At 43.9% G+C, this 18,480-nt stretch overlaps 1 protein-coding gene across 1 annotated transcript in view; it reads left to right on the top strand.

Annotated features, from left to right (window-relative positions):
- Positions 1–18,480, top strand: part of LOC146337133 (NAD(P) transhydrogenase, mitochondrial-like) — a 112,146-nt gene that overhangs the window by 70,674 nt on the left and 22,992 nt on the right. The window contains exons 14-16 of the mRNA XM_084817151.1: positions 6,136–6,331; positions 12,310–12,543; positions 17,984–18,144. Coding sequence (XP_084673277.1) covers positions 6,136–6,331; positions 12,310–12,543; positions 17,984–18,144 — 591 coding nt within the window. The remainder of the gene's footprint in view (positions 1–6,135; positions 6,332–12,309; positions 12,544–17,983; positions 18,145–18,480) is intronic.

Genomic DNA, 18,480 nt, shown 5'->3' with positions numbered 1-18,480 from the left:
GTCCTGCCACCTCCCTCAACATTTTTATTTGCTTTGTAGGGCACAATCCTATGCATGTTTAGATGGAAAAAGCCCTACAACTCCCAGCATTCCCCAGCTAGCATGGCAGATGGCTGGAGAATGCTGGGAGTCGTAGAACTTTCAGTGGGGAGTATCCAGCTGTGTCATTCTGCTAGCACAAATGCCATTGCGCTAGCAGGAACTAGGTTCCAAACTATATGCAAGAGAGGAATCCAACTAAAGCTATGTTTGCACAAGTGCGGTTGACCAACCAGTTGCTCAACCAGTTATGCAAGTGTAATGTGCAAGCGCTTGCACAACATAAAGTTTCAGCACTATTTGCTAGCACGATTTGAATTTGCGGAATGACACTGTTGGATACTGCACAATGTTCAAGCATGCATAGGATTGCATCCTTAATTTGTAAATTTCCTCTGAAGGATATGTGTGCTCCCCCTCCCCTGCAGTACTGGGTTGAAATTCTTCTGTTCCTTTGGCTTAAAGATTTAAAAGGGCATTTAACTGACAATAAGGGCTTCATCACACGGAGCTTTTATCCTGCGATTGAGATGGCTCCTTCACAGATGTTTGTGGGCTCTTTCATGACCCTGCCATGACCCTCCTGCACTAAATGCCCTTTGTTCCATTTTTAAATAGATCGCAGATAATGAGCTATCAAATATCACTGTGTTCCGCTTCAGTTTCCTCGGTGAACAGAGTTAAAGCAGCAAGAAGAGGAGTGAGATCAATGGAAGATAAAGGAAGACTCAGATGCAGGGAGCGGGGGTAGGGGAAGGAAGCGCAGGTAAAGGGAGTCAGTTGTGATCCTGCATTTAAAACGGAAGCAGAAAGCCCTGTTTTAAATGCAGGAGTTTAGGCTGGTGTAGAAACGCCCTAAGACTACCCAGCCCAGCCCCCCATACAACGAATCTCTCAGCTACATTTGAACTGTAGTCTCCACACTCGGTGCTGGAGGACTGCAGCTAGTGGAAGGGGCGGCACAACGGGGCAAACCCTCGCTTCTTCTCCTTGTGGAGAAGAAGTCTCCACACGCCCTAAGACTCGTTGTTTAGCATTTCCCAAAGGAGCAAAGACATAAAAATAAATAAGGGATCATTTTTCAGCCTGGCCTTTAAAGTACTTTAAACAAGACCCAGAGCAAATGGGTGATATAATTTGTTGGACTGGCTTATGTTCAAAATGCATCATGTGAATAAAGCCATCTCTGGAAGGAAGTCTGACAAATACTCTGGAACTTAGATCATGCAGCAATCAATATGTATAAAACCCTGGCTTATTTACCAAATAGCTGTTTAGGGGGTCATTTTTCAGTGAACTCTCAGTCTTCGATATTACTGTTAAAAGAAAAACACTTTGATACCTGATACACAGGTTGTGGAGAGCAATGCCGTTCTCTCTATCAAATAGTAAACCAAAGAGAGCTGCTCAATAAAACTGTATTATTTTATTAAATATCCAGGTGAGCCCAAAGCTTGAATGGGTAGACCAGAGCAGATGTTGGCACATTGTTTTCGATATACCAAGCAGCAAGTTGGCATGCAGCGCTTACTGGAACTGAGTCTAGTGCATTATAAGACCAGTATCTGAGAAGTGCTTGGAATAAATGCTTGCTTTCTTGCTTGCTTGCTTGCTTGCTTATTTGTTTGTTTGTTTATTTGTTTGTTTAATGTATGCTTTATTACATGGGAGCCTTTCCAGCTGAGGAGTGGGGCGGAAGAACATTTTAAATAAAGAAATACCCTGCTTTTCCTCCAAGGTGGTCAGAGCAACAGCCTCAGCGGCTTTAAATAATTTGACATCTTACAGTGCAATACAAAATGGAGGGTGGCAGGATCGGCTACCGTTTCAAAGCCCTGACAGCTTGTGCTGGCCAGGGCAGGAGATGAGGGGGGCATTTTTTTCTTGCCCTTTTTCTGAGTGGGTTTCTACAGGATCCTCTTGAGGCAATGGAGGTGCTTTGGATCCAGTGGATCCAAAGTTATCTCCAACCATCACAGAATGCCCTGTTTCAGGGCCTCCTACCAATGGTAGATTTACGCCCAGGGATTTGGGTGTTAGGATTGCTGTGTCCATCTCTATTTACCACATAAATAAATAAGTAAATAAATACTTAACTTTTAAATTATTTATTTTACTTTTTCCATTCCTTCTAGGAAGAAGGGCATATTAAGTATATATTATTCATCAGGACAGTTTTTAAGATTACATGATAAAACACACTTTAAATATTATTGGGATTGCAGAATAAAAGGAGGATAGGTTATGCTTGGTTAAGTGAGGATGGGATGACTGCGCTTATTTAGATCAGAGTCAGGCAGAAGATAGATCAGGATTCATGGGTAGATCTCTGGTTGATTTGCAGTAAATCAGCAAGGGTTCTGACTCACTCCCAAAAGTTTAACAATTGAAAGAAAATTGAGAGTTTAAAAATATCTGGCTGGCCACTTTGTCTCTCATTCTCCATGTTCCTGACCTATGAAATGGGAGCATTAATTGGTTGCCTTTGACCAGGATTTTTGCAGCTCTACTAGCCACTTTGAGAGTTTTGTGTTAGAATCCCTTATCTATATTAATTAGCTGTGATGTAGATTTGTATTTGTATATACATTGGCTGGGTTCACACAACACGCTAACCACACTCACTGGTTGAGTGTGAGTTGTTGAGCCATGGGTTGTTGTTGAACTGGGGATTATCATAGTGTCTGGACACAGCATTTTTTCCACAGGGTGGCTTCTTAACCATGCAGTGTGGCTTGTTTTTTCTCAAACAAGCCACCTGGAGAACCCATGATTTGTTGCTGGGTTGTTCATGGCTGATAGGGTACATTAGGTAATTGACTGGACTGTGCACACGTGCGTGCGCGCGCACACTCACACACACACTATTTGCACCTGGCTCTGATTAGGGGAAATCAGGGTTCTAGTAAAAAACAAAATAGATCCTACAACCCACCTCTAATTTAGATAATTCAGATTAGGTTCTGCATCCTGACTTTTATGAACATCTGGGGGGGGGGGGATGGAATTCATGCTTATTGTTACAAATTTGATAATATAGTTTCTCTCTCTCCTAAAGGTAACACTGATCATTTGTGATCAGAAATAAAATAGCATAAGCTTTTCAAACAGGGACAACACATGTTATATATAAGTACATGGTCATGCAGGGATTTCAAAGCATCTTGGTGTATCAAAACACTAAAGAATCAAAGAAAGAGAAAAATCTGATGGAATGACTTCACAAAGCTGGCATCTTTAAAATGTGTTTGAACTAGTGATCTGTAATTCTTCCACACATAAAGATGATGGCTGAAAGCTTTTAAAATAATACTTGGGGCAGAAGGAACAGAATAAATCTACCAAGGATGGTTCTACTAAGTAACTTTAATCTTGAGCTAATCAATTCTTCCTTTGTTACCCGCCACCTCTAGGGGGGAGTGCAATGGAAAGAACTAAGTCCCTTACTCTCATGCACCCTTCTTTGCATATATATTTTAAAGGCTTTAAATGGAAGGCTCTTCAAAGGCAAAAGACAAGAAGATTGTTGAGCAATAATTTGGAGATGTAACAAAGGATTCAGATATGTGTCATCTACTGGAAGGGTTTAGTAAAATTTATTCTGTGGTTGGGGTATGCAGAATGATGTCATACGATTAAAAAAATGTAAGTCGGGGATTAAAAGATGTGAAGGGAGACCATTTAATTTCAGATCTTATTGCTGTCTGAGTGAAGGATTTCCCCATTTTCATCAGTATGGGTTGGAATCTTGAAAGCCTTACAGTGGAGATCACCTACTGGCTGCCTAAGGCTCAATCCAGCCCTAGCAAAGCTCTTCACCTAAAGGACCCCTCTCACTGTGCTCCTCATCTGTTTTCTGTATCTGAGGTCTCCCCTTATGCACTTAAGCTGCAGACTCTTGTGTTTGATCCAAGAGAAGTAGGGGGGCCAGGGCCAGCCCTATCATTAGGCAAAGTGAGCCAACCACCTCAGGTGGCAACAGTGGTAGCCCCTCAGCCCTTCTACTCTCTTCACAGGACAAAGCTGTGTGTGCCTCACAGCCTGTCCTACAACCCTAAACTGGCCTGATTCCCTCAGATGTGATGAAGGACTCTATCCGGGGGGGTTTCTCCATGACAACGGAAGGTGAAGCAAATGGAGGATTATCTGGATTTTTTCAAGGGATCGACTTTGGTACGCTTATGTCCACACAGGGTTCCACGAGTGAGTGCACCGCACCAGTATAAGTAGCTTCACAGAAAATACTTCTGGGTGGGGTGGGGGTGGGGGGTTGGAGTGAATGTCATCTGACTTTTCTCCTTCGATAAAATCCTGGGAGGTTTCCTCCAGTGTCTGGTCAAAAACCACTCTCCTTCTCTCTCTCTCTCTCCTCCCACACACACATTAAGTACATCCTTAAACCAACAATTATCACAGGAACACAGTGTTCCCCCTGCCTTGAAGCTGCCAAAGCTGTGAACAATCTCCTTGTCCCCCCCCCGCGTTACTTCCTTCCTTAAATAAACAATCATTATAGGAACACAGTGTTCTTGCTGCCTTGCTGCGGTCAATCAAAGCTTTGAAGCTTTGATATTAAGGCTGTCTAAATATGTTATTTTGATTCATGGGAATCTCAGTAACTTCAGGAGTGCACATTTCGGGAACAAGCCTCATTGGCCACAATGGGAGTTACTTCTGAGTAGACACATATATGTTTGTGCTAGGAAAGACAGGGAGGGGAAACAAAAGGATGGGAAACCAGTCCCCTTTCTAACCCAATACTGCTCAGGAACGAAGGTGTGCATTAGTTACTTCCAAAGGGAATAAACCAAACAATGGAGAATTGCAGCTTTGGGAAAATGCTTTACCACCTTTAGGGAAGTAGTGCTTTAAAATGTGGTATTTCAACTGAGGAAGATCTCTATAAATACTGGTATGAGCATTCAGGGGACAAGCCTCATTGACCACAATGGGAGTTAGTTCTGAGTCGACACTAATTCATTTATGCAGGGACGGGAAACACACAGGAAACACCTCTTGACTGGGGTCATGGTGAAAGGCACACTTCTGGGCAGGGCTAGCATATCCGAGGTAAATGTGGGGGTTGGGGCACAGTCAGGGAACACAGTCAGGGAACCCGACTTAAGGAAAAGAATCGGACTTTAAGCAGTCTCAGGAAATCCAGTTTTTCCATGATAAGCACTGGGGTGGCTGCTGGATGGCCACAACATCATGTATCCCTAACAACCTCCAAATGCAGTCCAGTTGGTTTCTGTACCTGGAATGGAAGGCAGTGCCATCTTGTCCTTTGCCTCAGGCAGCAAAATGTCTTGGGCCAGCCCTGAAGGGGGCAGTGTGTCCTACTTTACAGAGAACAGTCCTCTGTTTGAAGAGCTGTCAGAAGACAGTTCTTCTTTTTGAAACTTTGTCCAGTCCAAGTCCAGTTTAAATCTAAAGAACCCTAAGAAATCAAGACAGCAGGAGGGCCTTGAAGTTGCCCATCAACAGTTAGCATCTAGACAACAGACTGAGCAGGCTCACAGCTTGCCTGGACACAGTCTTCCCCACTGTGGTGAGATGGAGTGTATTTCTATTTAAATAGTAGTAATTATTTCAAAATTTGCATATGTACATATCAATTAGCATATGCACATTTTATGCAAAATCTTTTGTCCTTATTTGGGGTGATTTGTGGGTGCCACCCTAAATGGAAGTGAGCAGCTTAGTTGCCTAGAGGGAGATTGCAGCTTGTTAACCACCCTGAACAACCCAACAACAAACCATGGGTTCTCAAGGTGGTTTGTTCAAGAAAAATAAGCTGCACTGCATGGTTAACAAGCCATCCTGGAGAATATGTCCTGGGCTGGCTTCTTTGGGTTCAACAACAACCCACACTCAACCAGTGAGTGTGGGTTAGCTTTGTGTGAATCAGCCATTATCTATCTCTGTTAGTTAGGAATTCATATCATACCATAGCCACCTTTTGGCTGTGCCAGATAAAACAGGTCACTTCCTTATTTACAGCTTGGTGTCTAGATGATTGTGTGCCAACCCCAGGCACAGAACTGTCATTGAAAGCCTTCATCACTTACATGCTTGGTGTTTTTCTTCTCTCAGATGATGTACCTGGGCTCAGGCCTTTGCTGTGTTGGCGCGCTAGCAGGGTTGTCGAGTCAGAATACCTCTAGACTTGGCAATGCCCTAGGCATGATTGGGGTTGCTGGTGGCCTCGCAGCTACATTGGGTGCTCTGAAACCATCGCCAGAACTACTGGCCCAGATGTCTACAGCCATGGCCATGGGTGGTACCATGGGTAAGTTCAGTGCACTAAACAAGTGTTTTTTCAAACTGTCCTAAGGAAACCTGGTATTGCTTGGAAGCTTATCCAGGCTCCCTCAATTAGGAAGTCAGTGATGGTGCATAAGCGATCCAAAAGACAACTTTCCAATGTGCAGTACAAGGGAATATTGTTGTATTGCGTGTTCTGGGGTGCTCTCATTGAATGCTCATTTAACAGGCCTAGCCAGTACCCTGCCTGAGCTGTGAGCACCTTTTAGATCATGCTTCACAGTCCTTCATCATGCCCAGGGGTTCATATCAGAGCAATCTATGGGGAAAGTATTCTCTAAAAATAAGGTGTTTGAAAGTTACTGTCATATTCTCTTTGCTTCAGACTCTGCACACTTTATTAAGTAGTTCAGGATCAATCATTTCCATTTCATTTTCAGTTATTACATCTCTATACCGCCCAATAGCCAAAGCTGTCTGGGCGGTTTACAAAGATTAAAAACCTTAAAAATACAGTATTATGCATAATATAAAAACAGTTTAGCTACAAAAAAAAAAAAAACAGAGCAGACACACACAACACATACACACACACACACACACACACACAAATATCTGATGACCTGATTAAAAACCTATCATATCCTGCCAAATGCCTGGGAGTAGAGGAAGGTCTTGGTACTGAAAAAATATCGATGTTGATGCCAGGAAGGTCTCGCTGGAGAGTTCAGTCCAAAATTGGGGGGCCACCACCAAGAAGGCCCTCTGTCTGGTTGCCACCCTCCAGGTGCCTTAGAGGAGGCACCTGCAGGAGCACCAATGAGCTTGGCATACAGGTAGGTTCATGCCAGGAGAGGTGCTCAGTCAGGTATTGCAGTCCTGAACCATGTAAGGCTTTATAGGTCAAAACCAGCACCTTACTGCATTAGTGCTGGTCCACCTGTGACTTCTTTTCATGTTAGTGCAATAACATTTGGACGCAGAAACCACATAGGTGGGGCCAGTGACCGTGGCCGATAGTACACATTGCTTGTGTAATGGTAGCCCAATGGCCCTTTAAAACAGGATCTCTTCCAGTGAAAACAATTGGGTATGCAGAAGCATGGGGGGAGGGCACACGTAACCCTTTCTTTGCCCACCATTTCCCCACTCCAAGAACTTCTCTACGTGAGTGATTTATTGTATGCTCATGATTGGTCACTCACGGAGGTTTGTGGGTACTTTACATGACATTATCAATTGCCAGGATGTCTCCCACACTTTCCCCCCTTTATTCCCCCCGCCCTTTATTCTGCTTTCAAAAAGATCAGCGTTCAGCTGTAATAAAAAGTAATGGCGCGATATTGGCAGTTTGTAATTCCGGCGTAGCACTATAATTCAGTCATCAGATGGTGCTGTTTTATTGACCATATAGAGCATTGCTGAGAAGGGAAGTTTTCAATTCCAAATCACATGTTTGCCATCTAAAGGAGCCCATCGTAAACCTGGAAACCCTCCAGAAGAGGGAAGCCCCGGTAAGAATGTGGGAGTTTTGCTTAATGTAGAGAAGCCCCAAATCTCTCTCTTTCTCTCTCTCTCATACACGTCCACGTGCAGACGCACGCGCACACACACATGCTTTTTCTCTGCAGCATTTTAAATAAGCTTGTCCTTTTTCCTCTTTTAAAAGGGCTCTCCTTTTATCATCACACTCATTTGCGTATAAGGAATAGCTTGGGCCTGTGGTTTCCTACCCTGCAGCCATCAGCTGGCCAGGAGGCACAGAGATTTTATACGCAAAGAAACTTTGCACATGCAAAGGACCCATTCATTGAACATGCCTATGTGATCCCCGAATCCAAGCATGACTGAGCCTACAGAGAAGGCACTTCCTTACCACTGCAGCAGCATAGGAGCAGACCCTAGTTAACTGGCTAACATGTATCTTGAACTAGTTGACAAAAATTAACTAAGAGTAGTTCTTTCCAAAGAAGAATCCATCCATTGATTCTTGTCATTTGTTCACGGGACACCTGTGTACTCCAATCCCTTGAAGTGGAAGATAATATTGTTTTGCTGCTTTGCACTTTCACTACTGCTGGTAATATGATGACCTCCCTACCAAAACATCAGCGATCCATTAGAGGATCCTAAAGCATCATTTGGGACTTAAGGTATATTAAACTCCAAAAGGTGGCACTCTTGACTAAGAGGAAAGCAGAAAATCATGAAGCAAGGTATGTATGTTTCAAAAATAGGAAACATTTCATCTGGAACCAAACTTGCCAGCTAGTTGCTACGAAACAAAGTAGTTTTCATGACAGTGATGTTTATTAACATATGTTAAGTTACTTCCCCAAAGTCCTTTTGGCCCCTCACAATGCCAGCAATCACACAAGCATATCCATACAGAATTAACCTGAAAAAATCAGCTTGCACAGTATGTAACTTGAAAAGAGGGTTGTGTGAGTCACCCCACATGAAAACAAAATAATGAGAATCTATTCCTCACCTACAAAACCCAAATTCTTGCAAACGTGCTCTGGACTTTGGTGTGTGTTGAGTTTTGTTTTGTATTTAGTCCCAAGTGGGCACAAACTTGCAAAAAACTGTTTCCAACAAGTATTAATTTGTGCCATTTTCAAAAGTCTGGCTAATAGTTTAGAACTCTAACTTGGGATGCAACCCTATCAGATTGATACCAGTTAGATGGAAGCCTCTGTTAGTCCATCACAAATTAGGAAGCCCACCATCCCAAACCAGTTTTTCTTGGCCCTCTGATAAACACCAGGGGTGAGAGAATCTGTCAGTTAGTCATTCTCCCACATTTTTAAAATCTCAAGTCCTTTCTTTCCCAAATATGAAGTTTGCAAATTTTGCTGAATGCAAACAAATGGAAACTAAATTCTCACCCATCTGCACCAGCCAAATTCAATAAGTACAGCTATTCCCAGCATAAAAAACACCATGTTGTACCTTCCTGCCATGCTAGAGATGAGAAGCCTGTCAGAAAAAAGAGGTGGCCACCCTAATTCAGCACTAACTTGGTTGATACAAATCCCGACTTCTAATATTTATTTATTTATTTATTTCTATACCGCCCAATAGCCAAAGCGCTCCAGGCAGTTCATAAAAATTAAAACCAAAAAGCACACAGTAAAACAATATAAAATATAAAAGCATTAAAACCGCAATATAACAATACAACCAGAATGAAACCTAGCAGCAATGCAGAGATTTAAAATACAGATTTAAAACAGCAAAGCTAAAAGACTAAAAAGCTAAAATGCCTGGGAAAATAAAAAGGTGCCAGAAAGAATACCATGTAGAGATACAATTTTAAGAGCTAAGCACTCAAAGCCTGGATGGACCAAATCTGCCAGTTTGAGTTTCTTCCACATTCACTTAAAAAAAAAAAAAAAAGTCTCGAGTTCTTTTTGTCCCAAAAATGGAGAACTTTGAACATTTTTTGTAAATTCATATCAAAACTAAATTGAAATGAAATTCCCACCCTTCTCTAATAAGCACATGGAGCTCCTGCATGCATGGGTATTCATTGCTTTCATTAATTGTAAAGGAACAGGGGAAATCCATGTATGCACAGGTGCTCCTGAAGCTGGAACAGGTTATTGGATCAGAGTGCATAAGTAAAGACTACTGCACAATCTCATCTCAACAAAAATAAAAACACCTTAAGAATATGTTTTTTAAAATCCATCTAAGTTAGTGGTGACATGTTGTCCTATCCAATCCCATGAGTTGATGTGTACTTTTGAAGAAGCAGCATTGGGTTTTTAAATTCATGATGCTATGGCTGCATTTGATCGAAAGAGCCACATCGAAATAACCAAGTTACACTTTCTAGACAAATATTGTTTTTGAGCATCTGTGACGGTGAGCACAAATTGGTTTGGACTGAGTTCCATATGCAGTGGCAGTGTACACACACCATCACCACAAGCTTACACAACTGACAGGAAAACTAGGGCTGTCATGAGAATGGGCTTGTGGTACCAAAAGTTGTGTAAGTGGTTATCCCCAAAGTATTAGGTAACCAGATCTCCAGTTTCATCCTAGCATTCCATGAAACCTTTTTCCCCAGTTGTATCCTAAAGTTCAGATCATAGCTATGTTCCTGTAGAAACAGGCTTTTATACCAGCTGTAGAAATAGACAATATTTCTGGGAAGTAGGTGTGGTTATTTATGTCTGTGGCTTTCAAAATATTTACCTCCAGAGAGTGATTTCCACGCAGGCCTGTCTGCCAAGGACCCTTGCATGTTGCAGAGGTCTCTAGGGACTACTGCAGGGCAAACACCCTGTTCACAGGTCAGATCTGTTGGGTCTCAAGATCACCCTGCGTGAACTGAGAGACAGCCCCAGCGCAAGCTCTCTCAGTGCCAGAAACAGTAGAGAACATATGCTTCTGTGCTGTGCCCCTTCCAGCATTGCACTCCCCTTCCCCTTTCCTCATCATGCACACACATGCATGTACCCCACCCCACCCCTTCCCTCTACCACCACCACATTAGCTCTATGGAGCACTAGACAGCTGGAAGAAGTGGCTGCAGGGTCTTGCAAGAGCCTGGCTGGCCCTCAGAGTGAAACAGAAGGTGGGCGGCTGCTCCAGAGAGCCCAGCTAGCCACTCTCTCGCTGTGGCAAATGCCACAGTGGGAGAGCAGCTGGCAGGGCTCTCCAGAGCACCTGCTGGAAGAGACAGGGCACGGCGGCAGCAGGCCCGCCACACAGGGGGTGGGGACCGGTGCAATTCACCACTCTTGCCACCCCGTAGAGCTTCACCCTCCTTTGTGAGAAGGTTCGTCCTGCTGAGAGTGTGCCCTAAGACACACCCAGCACTCTTCCATGGATGAACATTGCAAAGATATGATGGGCAAACTGGCTTTCAGGGAATTTATTTATTTATTTATTTATTTTACAATATTTATATACCACTCCACATCAGAAGATTTTGGAGCTGTGAACAACAAAGGTTAAAAAAAAAATAAAACACCAGGTTAAAACAGTTAAAAAGTTTTTTAAAAAAGGCAATTTCCAATAAGGTTGAATTTAATAAACCGCGGCTGGTCATGCAAGGAAAGCCTCTCGAAATAACAATGTCTTCAGGAGGCGCCAGAAGGAACACAATGTTGATGCCTACCTGACCTCCAAAGGCAGGGAACTCCACAGGAAGGGGGCCACCACACTGAAAGCTTTTTTCCTGGTGGACTCCAACCGGGCCATGGGTCCATGTGGAACCACCAGGAACATGCCGTCCGATGACCTCAGTGACCAGGCAGGTTGGTAAAGAAGGAGGCACTCTCTCAGGTATCCTGGTCCCAAGTTGTTTGGGGCTGCTTCTTTGCCACTACTTCTCTGTTAAACTTCCAAGGTACCCCAGGCCTCCCCAGAGCATGGTTTGAAAAATTCATTCTTAGATGTTATAAGATGATCTTCCATTTATTCTTCTGGTGCCATCTTTCCATTTCATATAGTCTAGAGCAGGGGTGTTGAACATTTAGGCCTGGGGGGCCAATCTAGCCCTCCTGGGCTCCCAAACTGGCTCTCCTGGCTTGCCCAGATGGCCACGCCCTCTTTCCCTGGTTCCACCCACTCCCCCGACCCACCAATCGTTTTGTTGGTTTCATGACTTTTGTACATTTTCTCCCATTCTAAAAGGCAGAAATGCGTCTCTTAAGGCTCAATTACTTGGAACTGAGATCCCTCTGACTACAGTTTACGCATGCACACCTTTCCCTGGAGAAGTTGTGGCTTGAGAGATCCCGTTTTGCCCGATGCTCTTTAGATGCCTTGAAAAGTCCTTGTTGTGATATTTGTTTTGGAGGAGGCTTAAAATGAGGTTATAATTTCCGACTGTGTTCTTCTTGTCTTTGCACAAAAAAGGAAAAAATAATTTCAGAAAGTAAACAGCTTTTTGTTTCTTCACCAGCTGTTTATACATTTGAGAGGGTATGAAATACAATATTACATGTTTTAATCTTGGATCTAAATCACTTCATTTTGCAGGTCTCACCATTGCGAAACGGATTGAAATCTCCGACCTTCCACAGCTCGTTGCTGCATTTCACAGTCTGGTTGGTTTGGCAGCCGTTCTGACGTGCATTGCGGAGTACATGATTGAGTATCCACACCTTGATGTTCACCCATCTGCTAACGTTCTCAAAATTGTGGCTTACTTGGGCACCTATATTGGGGGTGTGACATTCAGTGGCTCTTTAGTAGCATATGGAAAACTGCAAGGTATGTTTCTCCATGGTTTAGACACATCACGTTGTGGTGCACAGGCTTGTGCTAGAATTGCCAAAGTCTCTTAAAGAGTTAGGAACTCTCTTCTCACTGAATTTCCATAAGGATTGGTGCCAGCCTTTTTTAAACCCCCTTTGAAAATGCTATGGCTTGGTCCCAAGACTTTCTGAACTAGTAAATAGCTGGTTAGGATACAGCACATTAAATACAGAGTGGATGCAATGTTATGACGTTACAAGTGGCATTATGTGGCCCATGCAGGTACAAGAAGAAGCTGTATGGCTGGGATCTCCAGTGTGGTGCCAGTGAGCACCAATGTACCTGTAGACAACTCTCTTGGCACCTGCCAGGCTCCCTGCCCCTCCTGATTTTTATGTTATTTCTTAAGTTTTTTTAGCCATTTTTTTAACCTGGGAGGCTGGCCTGCTGTGAAGCAAAGTGCTGCCCTCCAGCACCATCCTTATTTGGGTTCAAAAGATTGTTCTTGTGTTTTGCAGCTCATTCACCATCTCTGCCTTGTCCTTAGGTTCTTGGGCAAGTTCCCTTTTCGTCTCACCAGTTTGCCTTCTAAAATGAGTGTTTTGTGACCAGGCATGCCCACTATGGCAGCCATTTTGTGAGAGCACCCACAACACTCCCAAAATTCCAAAGGTGCTCACTGACCCAGAAAAGTTGGGAAACCCTGTCATCCGGTGTAGTGGATAGAGTGTTGAAGGTAGACCTGCGTTCAAATCCCCCTCTTTACCTGCCATGAAGATAACTGGGTGACCTTGGACCAATTGCTGTTTCTCAGACTAACTTACCTCATAGGGAGGATGTCAGGATTAAATTGTGCCACGGGTTGGTCATCCATTCCCTAAGGTCTTCATTGCTTCTGACAGTCCTCTATATCCATGTCTTCATCTAACGGTACCTCTCTATGCTATACCATTCCCCCACATCCGTTAATTGATCTTTGGCCTCTTACTTTCCTACTTCTGTTTTAATTCCTTCCCCTTTACTCCTGACACTAGAAGTCCTAGCTGTCCATTTTGCTTGACCAGAAGAAAAGGGATTCATTTTTGCAGTTAACAAATCCTGCAGTTATTCTGCAGTTAATAAATCCTGCAGTTATTTTTCAGTTATGCCTATTTTCAAATTTTGCAGTTACCCTATTTTCCATATAGGTTGGCATGGTGGGTAGGGATTCCTTTCCTTCACATTGTGGATTGAAGCTATTCCTGACAAACATACTTCTCTCTATTTTGTAAGAGAATTCGTAGGGTGAGGACAAATTTAATTTTTAAATGGAAGTAATAACACGCTTTGCAGTTTAAGTGTAAGTCCAGTTTCCTTGTAGCTTCATATAGCAGACATATACTCTAGCAAGTCAAACACTAGATCAGTTACCACTCCTTCTGTCCCTTCCCTGTGCTTCTAATGTGATGTGTGTGTGTGTGTGTGTGTGTGTGTATCACATACATGTTTACCCACACATCTGTTCATTCATCACATTATTTTGTTTAAACCAAAAACACGTTAATTGCAAAACTGCTCTGAGGAATGGGAAGTGTCTTCCTTGACAATACAGCCACCAGCCGATTCACTCTGTCCACTGCCAACTTTTGCTACAAATGCTAAGTCTTCTTCTTCTTTTTTACCCTTATATTAGTCATCAGTTCTTTCAGTCAGATTCCCCCACCTCAAATACTGAGCATAGCTGTGTGTTCCAGCAACATAAATTCTCCCTATAGCAATGGAGAACAACTTCTCTTAGGGAGCAATTCTATGTATGTTTAGACAGAAAGAAGTTCCACAACTCCCAGCATGCCCCAGCCAACTTAGCTTAGCTGTCTGGGGCATGCTGGGAGTTGTGGGACTTCTTTCTGTCTAAATATACGTAGGATTGCGCTCTTAATCTTCTTTACATGTGTCTTATTTAGTCTCTTATGTACTAGAAAGCCAACAGTATCCTTTTCCTAACCCTGTCTCAGCCAACTCATTTCAATGTTTCTCCAGCTCTTATAGTCTAATAATTTTCATTTCCCCTCTGAATCTTCTCAAATTTGCCCATTCTCTTCTCAAAATGCAACGACCAAATCGTATCTGGCCTCCCAATTTTATAGCAACAAGGGACTGATGCTTCCTGTGCTTTGTTCCTGCCAAGGCATCCCACAAGGACAGTTTCTTTTTTCATGCTGATTCATGTTCAGCAGCTTGCAATTCAGGCCAAGTCCTGAATTATATGTATTTCTTTTTGACTTCTACACACCAATGGGGGCCTGAAGCAAGGCAAAGTACAAAAACAATTCCATATATCAATCTAAGAGGAAAACGGGTATGTTTGTGTAATACCCCTGTTTCTCATAGCAAGGATCACTTTCTGAAACCTCCTCCATTTTTACACATTGGCCACGTTGGCAACCTGTGGCCCATGTGGTGCATGCAGCCCTCAGAGGCCTTCTCAGCCTGCCACAAGTGCCCAAACTCTCGAATTCCCTTCTACAAGCGTGCTGCTCAGCTGTTTCATGGGCCAAAGGGAGCACGATTGTGCTGTGGAGGAGGCACGTGGGAAGAAAGATTCCCACACGCTTCCTCCCCATCACAATCCTGCTGTTTTTTCTCAACACCAATCAGCTGTGTGTGTGGGGGGGGAGGTGCTTGATTGTGATGGGCAGGAATGACCCTTCTCATGTGCTTCCCTCCATCACAATCCTGCTCCCTCCCCCAGCTGACTGGCACTTTACCCATGTGGTCAAGAGCCCTCAGCAATTCAGATATCATGATAAGCCATGATAGGAACAAGCTGCAGTGCCAGTGAGCCTCAAGCTTATGTACTCCCCTTCCCCTCTTCTCTTGCATGGTCGAGAGGAAGCATTTGGAAGCTTTTGCTTCTGCTTTTAGTTAATTGCAGCTTCCCGTGTCATCTGGTATGACCACATGTGGCTAACACTAACTATGGTTAGTTTAAAACAAACCACAGGTTATGAAGCTGGCTTGTTTAAACTAACTATAGTTAGTGTTAAGCCTAGTTCCTGGTTCAGGCAACACAGGAATCTGTAGTTAACTAAAAGGAGAAGTAAAAGTTTCTAAACACTCTCTCCCAGCTGTGCAGAGGGGGGAGCATGTGATCCTGAGGTTCACTGAGATTTGTTTCTGCACAATATGCCATGACTTATCATGATATCCGAATGCGACCATTGTTGTAAGGTCCAGCAATTCTATTTCAGAGAAGGTCTTGGGGCTACATTTCAGTGATGGGTGGGGCTGAAGGCAAATGGGGTGGGGCTAAAGACAAAGGGGGCAGGGCCAAATCCCAGCATATTTTTGCTTAAAGTAACTAAGCCTTAGGAGAGGCAGTTCAACTGTTTAGAGGGGGAAGAAAGAGGCAAAAGCCAGGAAGCCAAAAAAAAGATTGGTCTCTGGGGGGAAATGGGTGGGCCCAGAGGGAGGGAGTGCGGCCATCAGGGGAACCCCAGGGGGACAGATTGGGACACCAGGAGTGTTGGATTTGCTCTGGAGAGCTAAGGTTCGGTACCCTTGTTGTAAGCTCTTCATCACCTGGGGATGTGCTGTATCTGCTTACTTTTCAGTGACCTGTCCAACAGCATTCTAATAGAAGGTGTTTGTTCTTTAGGTTAACGATATACTAGAAATATCTAATTATCCTATAATAAATTACAGCAAAACATCATCAGATCAGAAGCATACCTTGACAGCTGCAGGATATGGAATGACAGGCTGTGCTCTGGATATGGTGTCTTAGCATTCATGCACATACATGGACCTGTATGCGCTCTAAGGCAGGGGTCCCCAACCACTGGACCACGGACCAGTATCAGTCTGTGGCCTGTTAGGAACTGGGCCGTACAGCAGGAGGTGAGCGTAGGGGTGTGCGAAACCCCCTTACCTTGGGTCCGCAGGGGTCCGCAGGGCAAAGGGGAGGCAATCCACACACACCCCAGATTCCTCCCCGGCTGGCTCCACTCCGTGGCAAGTCCGCAGAGCTGCCAGCTGGCTCCGGTCACTGGCGGACTTCCAGCCTCTGGGACGCAATTTGCGTCCCTGTTCTTTTCTACATAAATCTTTACGTAGCCTATTACTGCAAAGTAATAAATGTAATGCGCTTGAATCATCCTGAAACCATCCCCCCCGGTCCGTGGAAAAATTATCTTCCATGAAACCGGTCCCTGGTGCCAAAAAGGTTGGGGACTGCTGCTCTAGTGGACAAAAGGCACCTACTCCATGCTAGAGATGTCTCTTGCTGGGAAATCCAGTTCTTTTTTGGCTCAATGGAGTTCCACAGTGTGTACAACTTGCTTTGCATCTGTGAGCCAAGCTGCAGGCTGTTCCCCAAACAATGGGAAACTTTTTGTGCGGGGGGGGGGGAGTTTCTGTAATTTGCGTAATTTGTGAAATTCGGCCATAATTTGAGCAAATTTCTCAGAAATTTGCACAAATTGCAGAAACTCCCCCCCCCACCCCAAATGTGCAAAATTCCTAGAAAATCCGTACCAAAAAGAAGTCTGAGGAGCTGACTGTAGGAAAACGTGTCGAACTCCACCCCCGCAAATGGACTTCTCCGACATTCCTACTCCACCCATTCAGAGTTTTAACTTCTAACAAAGGGAATTGAAGAACAACAGCTCTAGCTACTAACACTAACAAAATTTTAACAAGGCATCCCCCAAAGGCAAAAATAGAGGAGAAGTAGGAACAATGGCCTACCAGAAAATGAAGATAGTCCCTGGTAAATGGAGACAGTTTGAGCTTGTATTTACATCTTGGTATCCAGGAAGGTCCAGCTATGTAGAAGTTTAGAAACAAACAAACAAATGGACATAGTACATGGGACTAGTGTCTTTGACAAGGGGAAAGGGTTTGGATTGCCAACTGTTGAGATTGGGCACATAGGAAGCTGCCCTATATTGAGCCAGACCATGGGTCCATCTAGCCTAGTATTGTTGTCAACACTGACTGGCTGTGACACTCCAGGGTTTCAAGCAGGAGTTTTTCCAGCCCTACCTGGAGATGCTGGGACCTTTTGCACGGAAAGCAAGCATCCTACCCACTAAGCTACGGCCCTTTCCTGGCACCTCGCTGGGTCCTGGGGACATAATCCACAGTGGGTCTAATAAGGGGGTAGAGTTTAATAGATTTTTTTTGTGAGTCCAGGGCCTAGTAGTTTTTGACAGATGCAGGACTAGAGCCCAGTTGTTTGGAGTGATTCAGGATATGGAGCCCAGTCTAAAAAAATATCTGTTCACTTGAGGCATGTAGGGTTTTTTTAAACAACTGGGGCAGTGGTGGTCCTTGTCCTTGCAGTTCTGGTACAAAAACAAATTGCTAATTGCCAACACTAGCATTCTTGACTCAATGATCGTCTTGGCTTATTTATTTAGAATTTCAGCAATTAAAATAGCAAAATGTTAAGCATCAGTTATTGTTGCTCTAGGTATATTAAGCTCTGCTCCACTCCTTCTGCCTGGTCGCCATTACTTGAACGCTGGATTGTTGGCAGCTTCAGCGGGTGGCATGGTTCCTTTTATGCTGGACCCCAGCTATACCACCGGCATGGCATGTCTTCTCGGAGTTTCAGGACTCTCCTCAATCATGGTATGTGTCAGGTTTCCTTTTTGCCCCCACTTAACTTCAAATGCCAAAACATACACAGACAAGAGGCTTCAGTCTACAGCTTTTAATCCATTACTTCACAGGGTCATACAGATGCAAATTCTCAGTGACTCTCAGTCTACAAGGAAATGCCTTCAGGGGGTTCAAAAGGTAGTTATGAAAGTTGCCGGCTGTTTGAAGAGGAAGGCGGTCTCACTAGCCTAACTTAAGGGAGGGGAGGTCTCAGTCTCTCATGATGCTTCTAAGCGCAGCATTTCACACAAGGCCAATCGGGTAGACTGTCTAAATTCCGCCTCTGCCTTCTCTCTCTTTGCTCTG

Source organism: Heloderma suspectum, chromosome 11 (assembly GCF_057233095.1).
Source record: "Heloderma suspectum isolate Gila_16-S chromosome 11, 16-S_ref, whole genome shotgun sequence".
In the NCBI taxonomy this organism is placed as follows: Eukaryota; Metazoa; Chordata; class Lepidosauria; order Squamata; family Helodermatidae; genus Heloderma; species Heloderma suspectum.
Note: the sequence above shows the minus strand (reverse complement) of the source record. Positions and strands in the feature narration are given on the sequence as shown.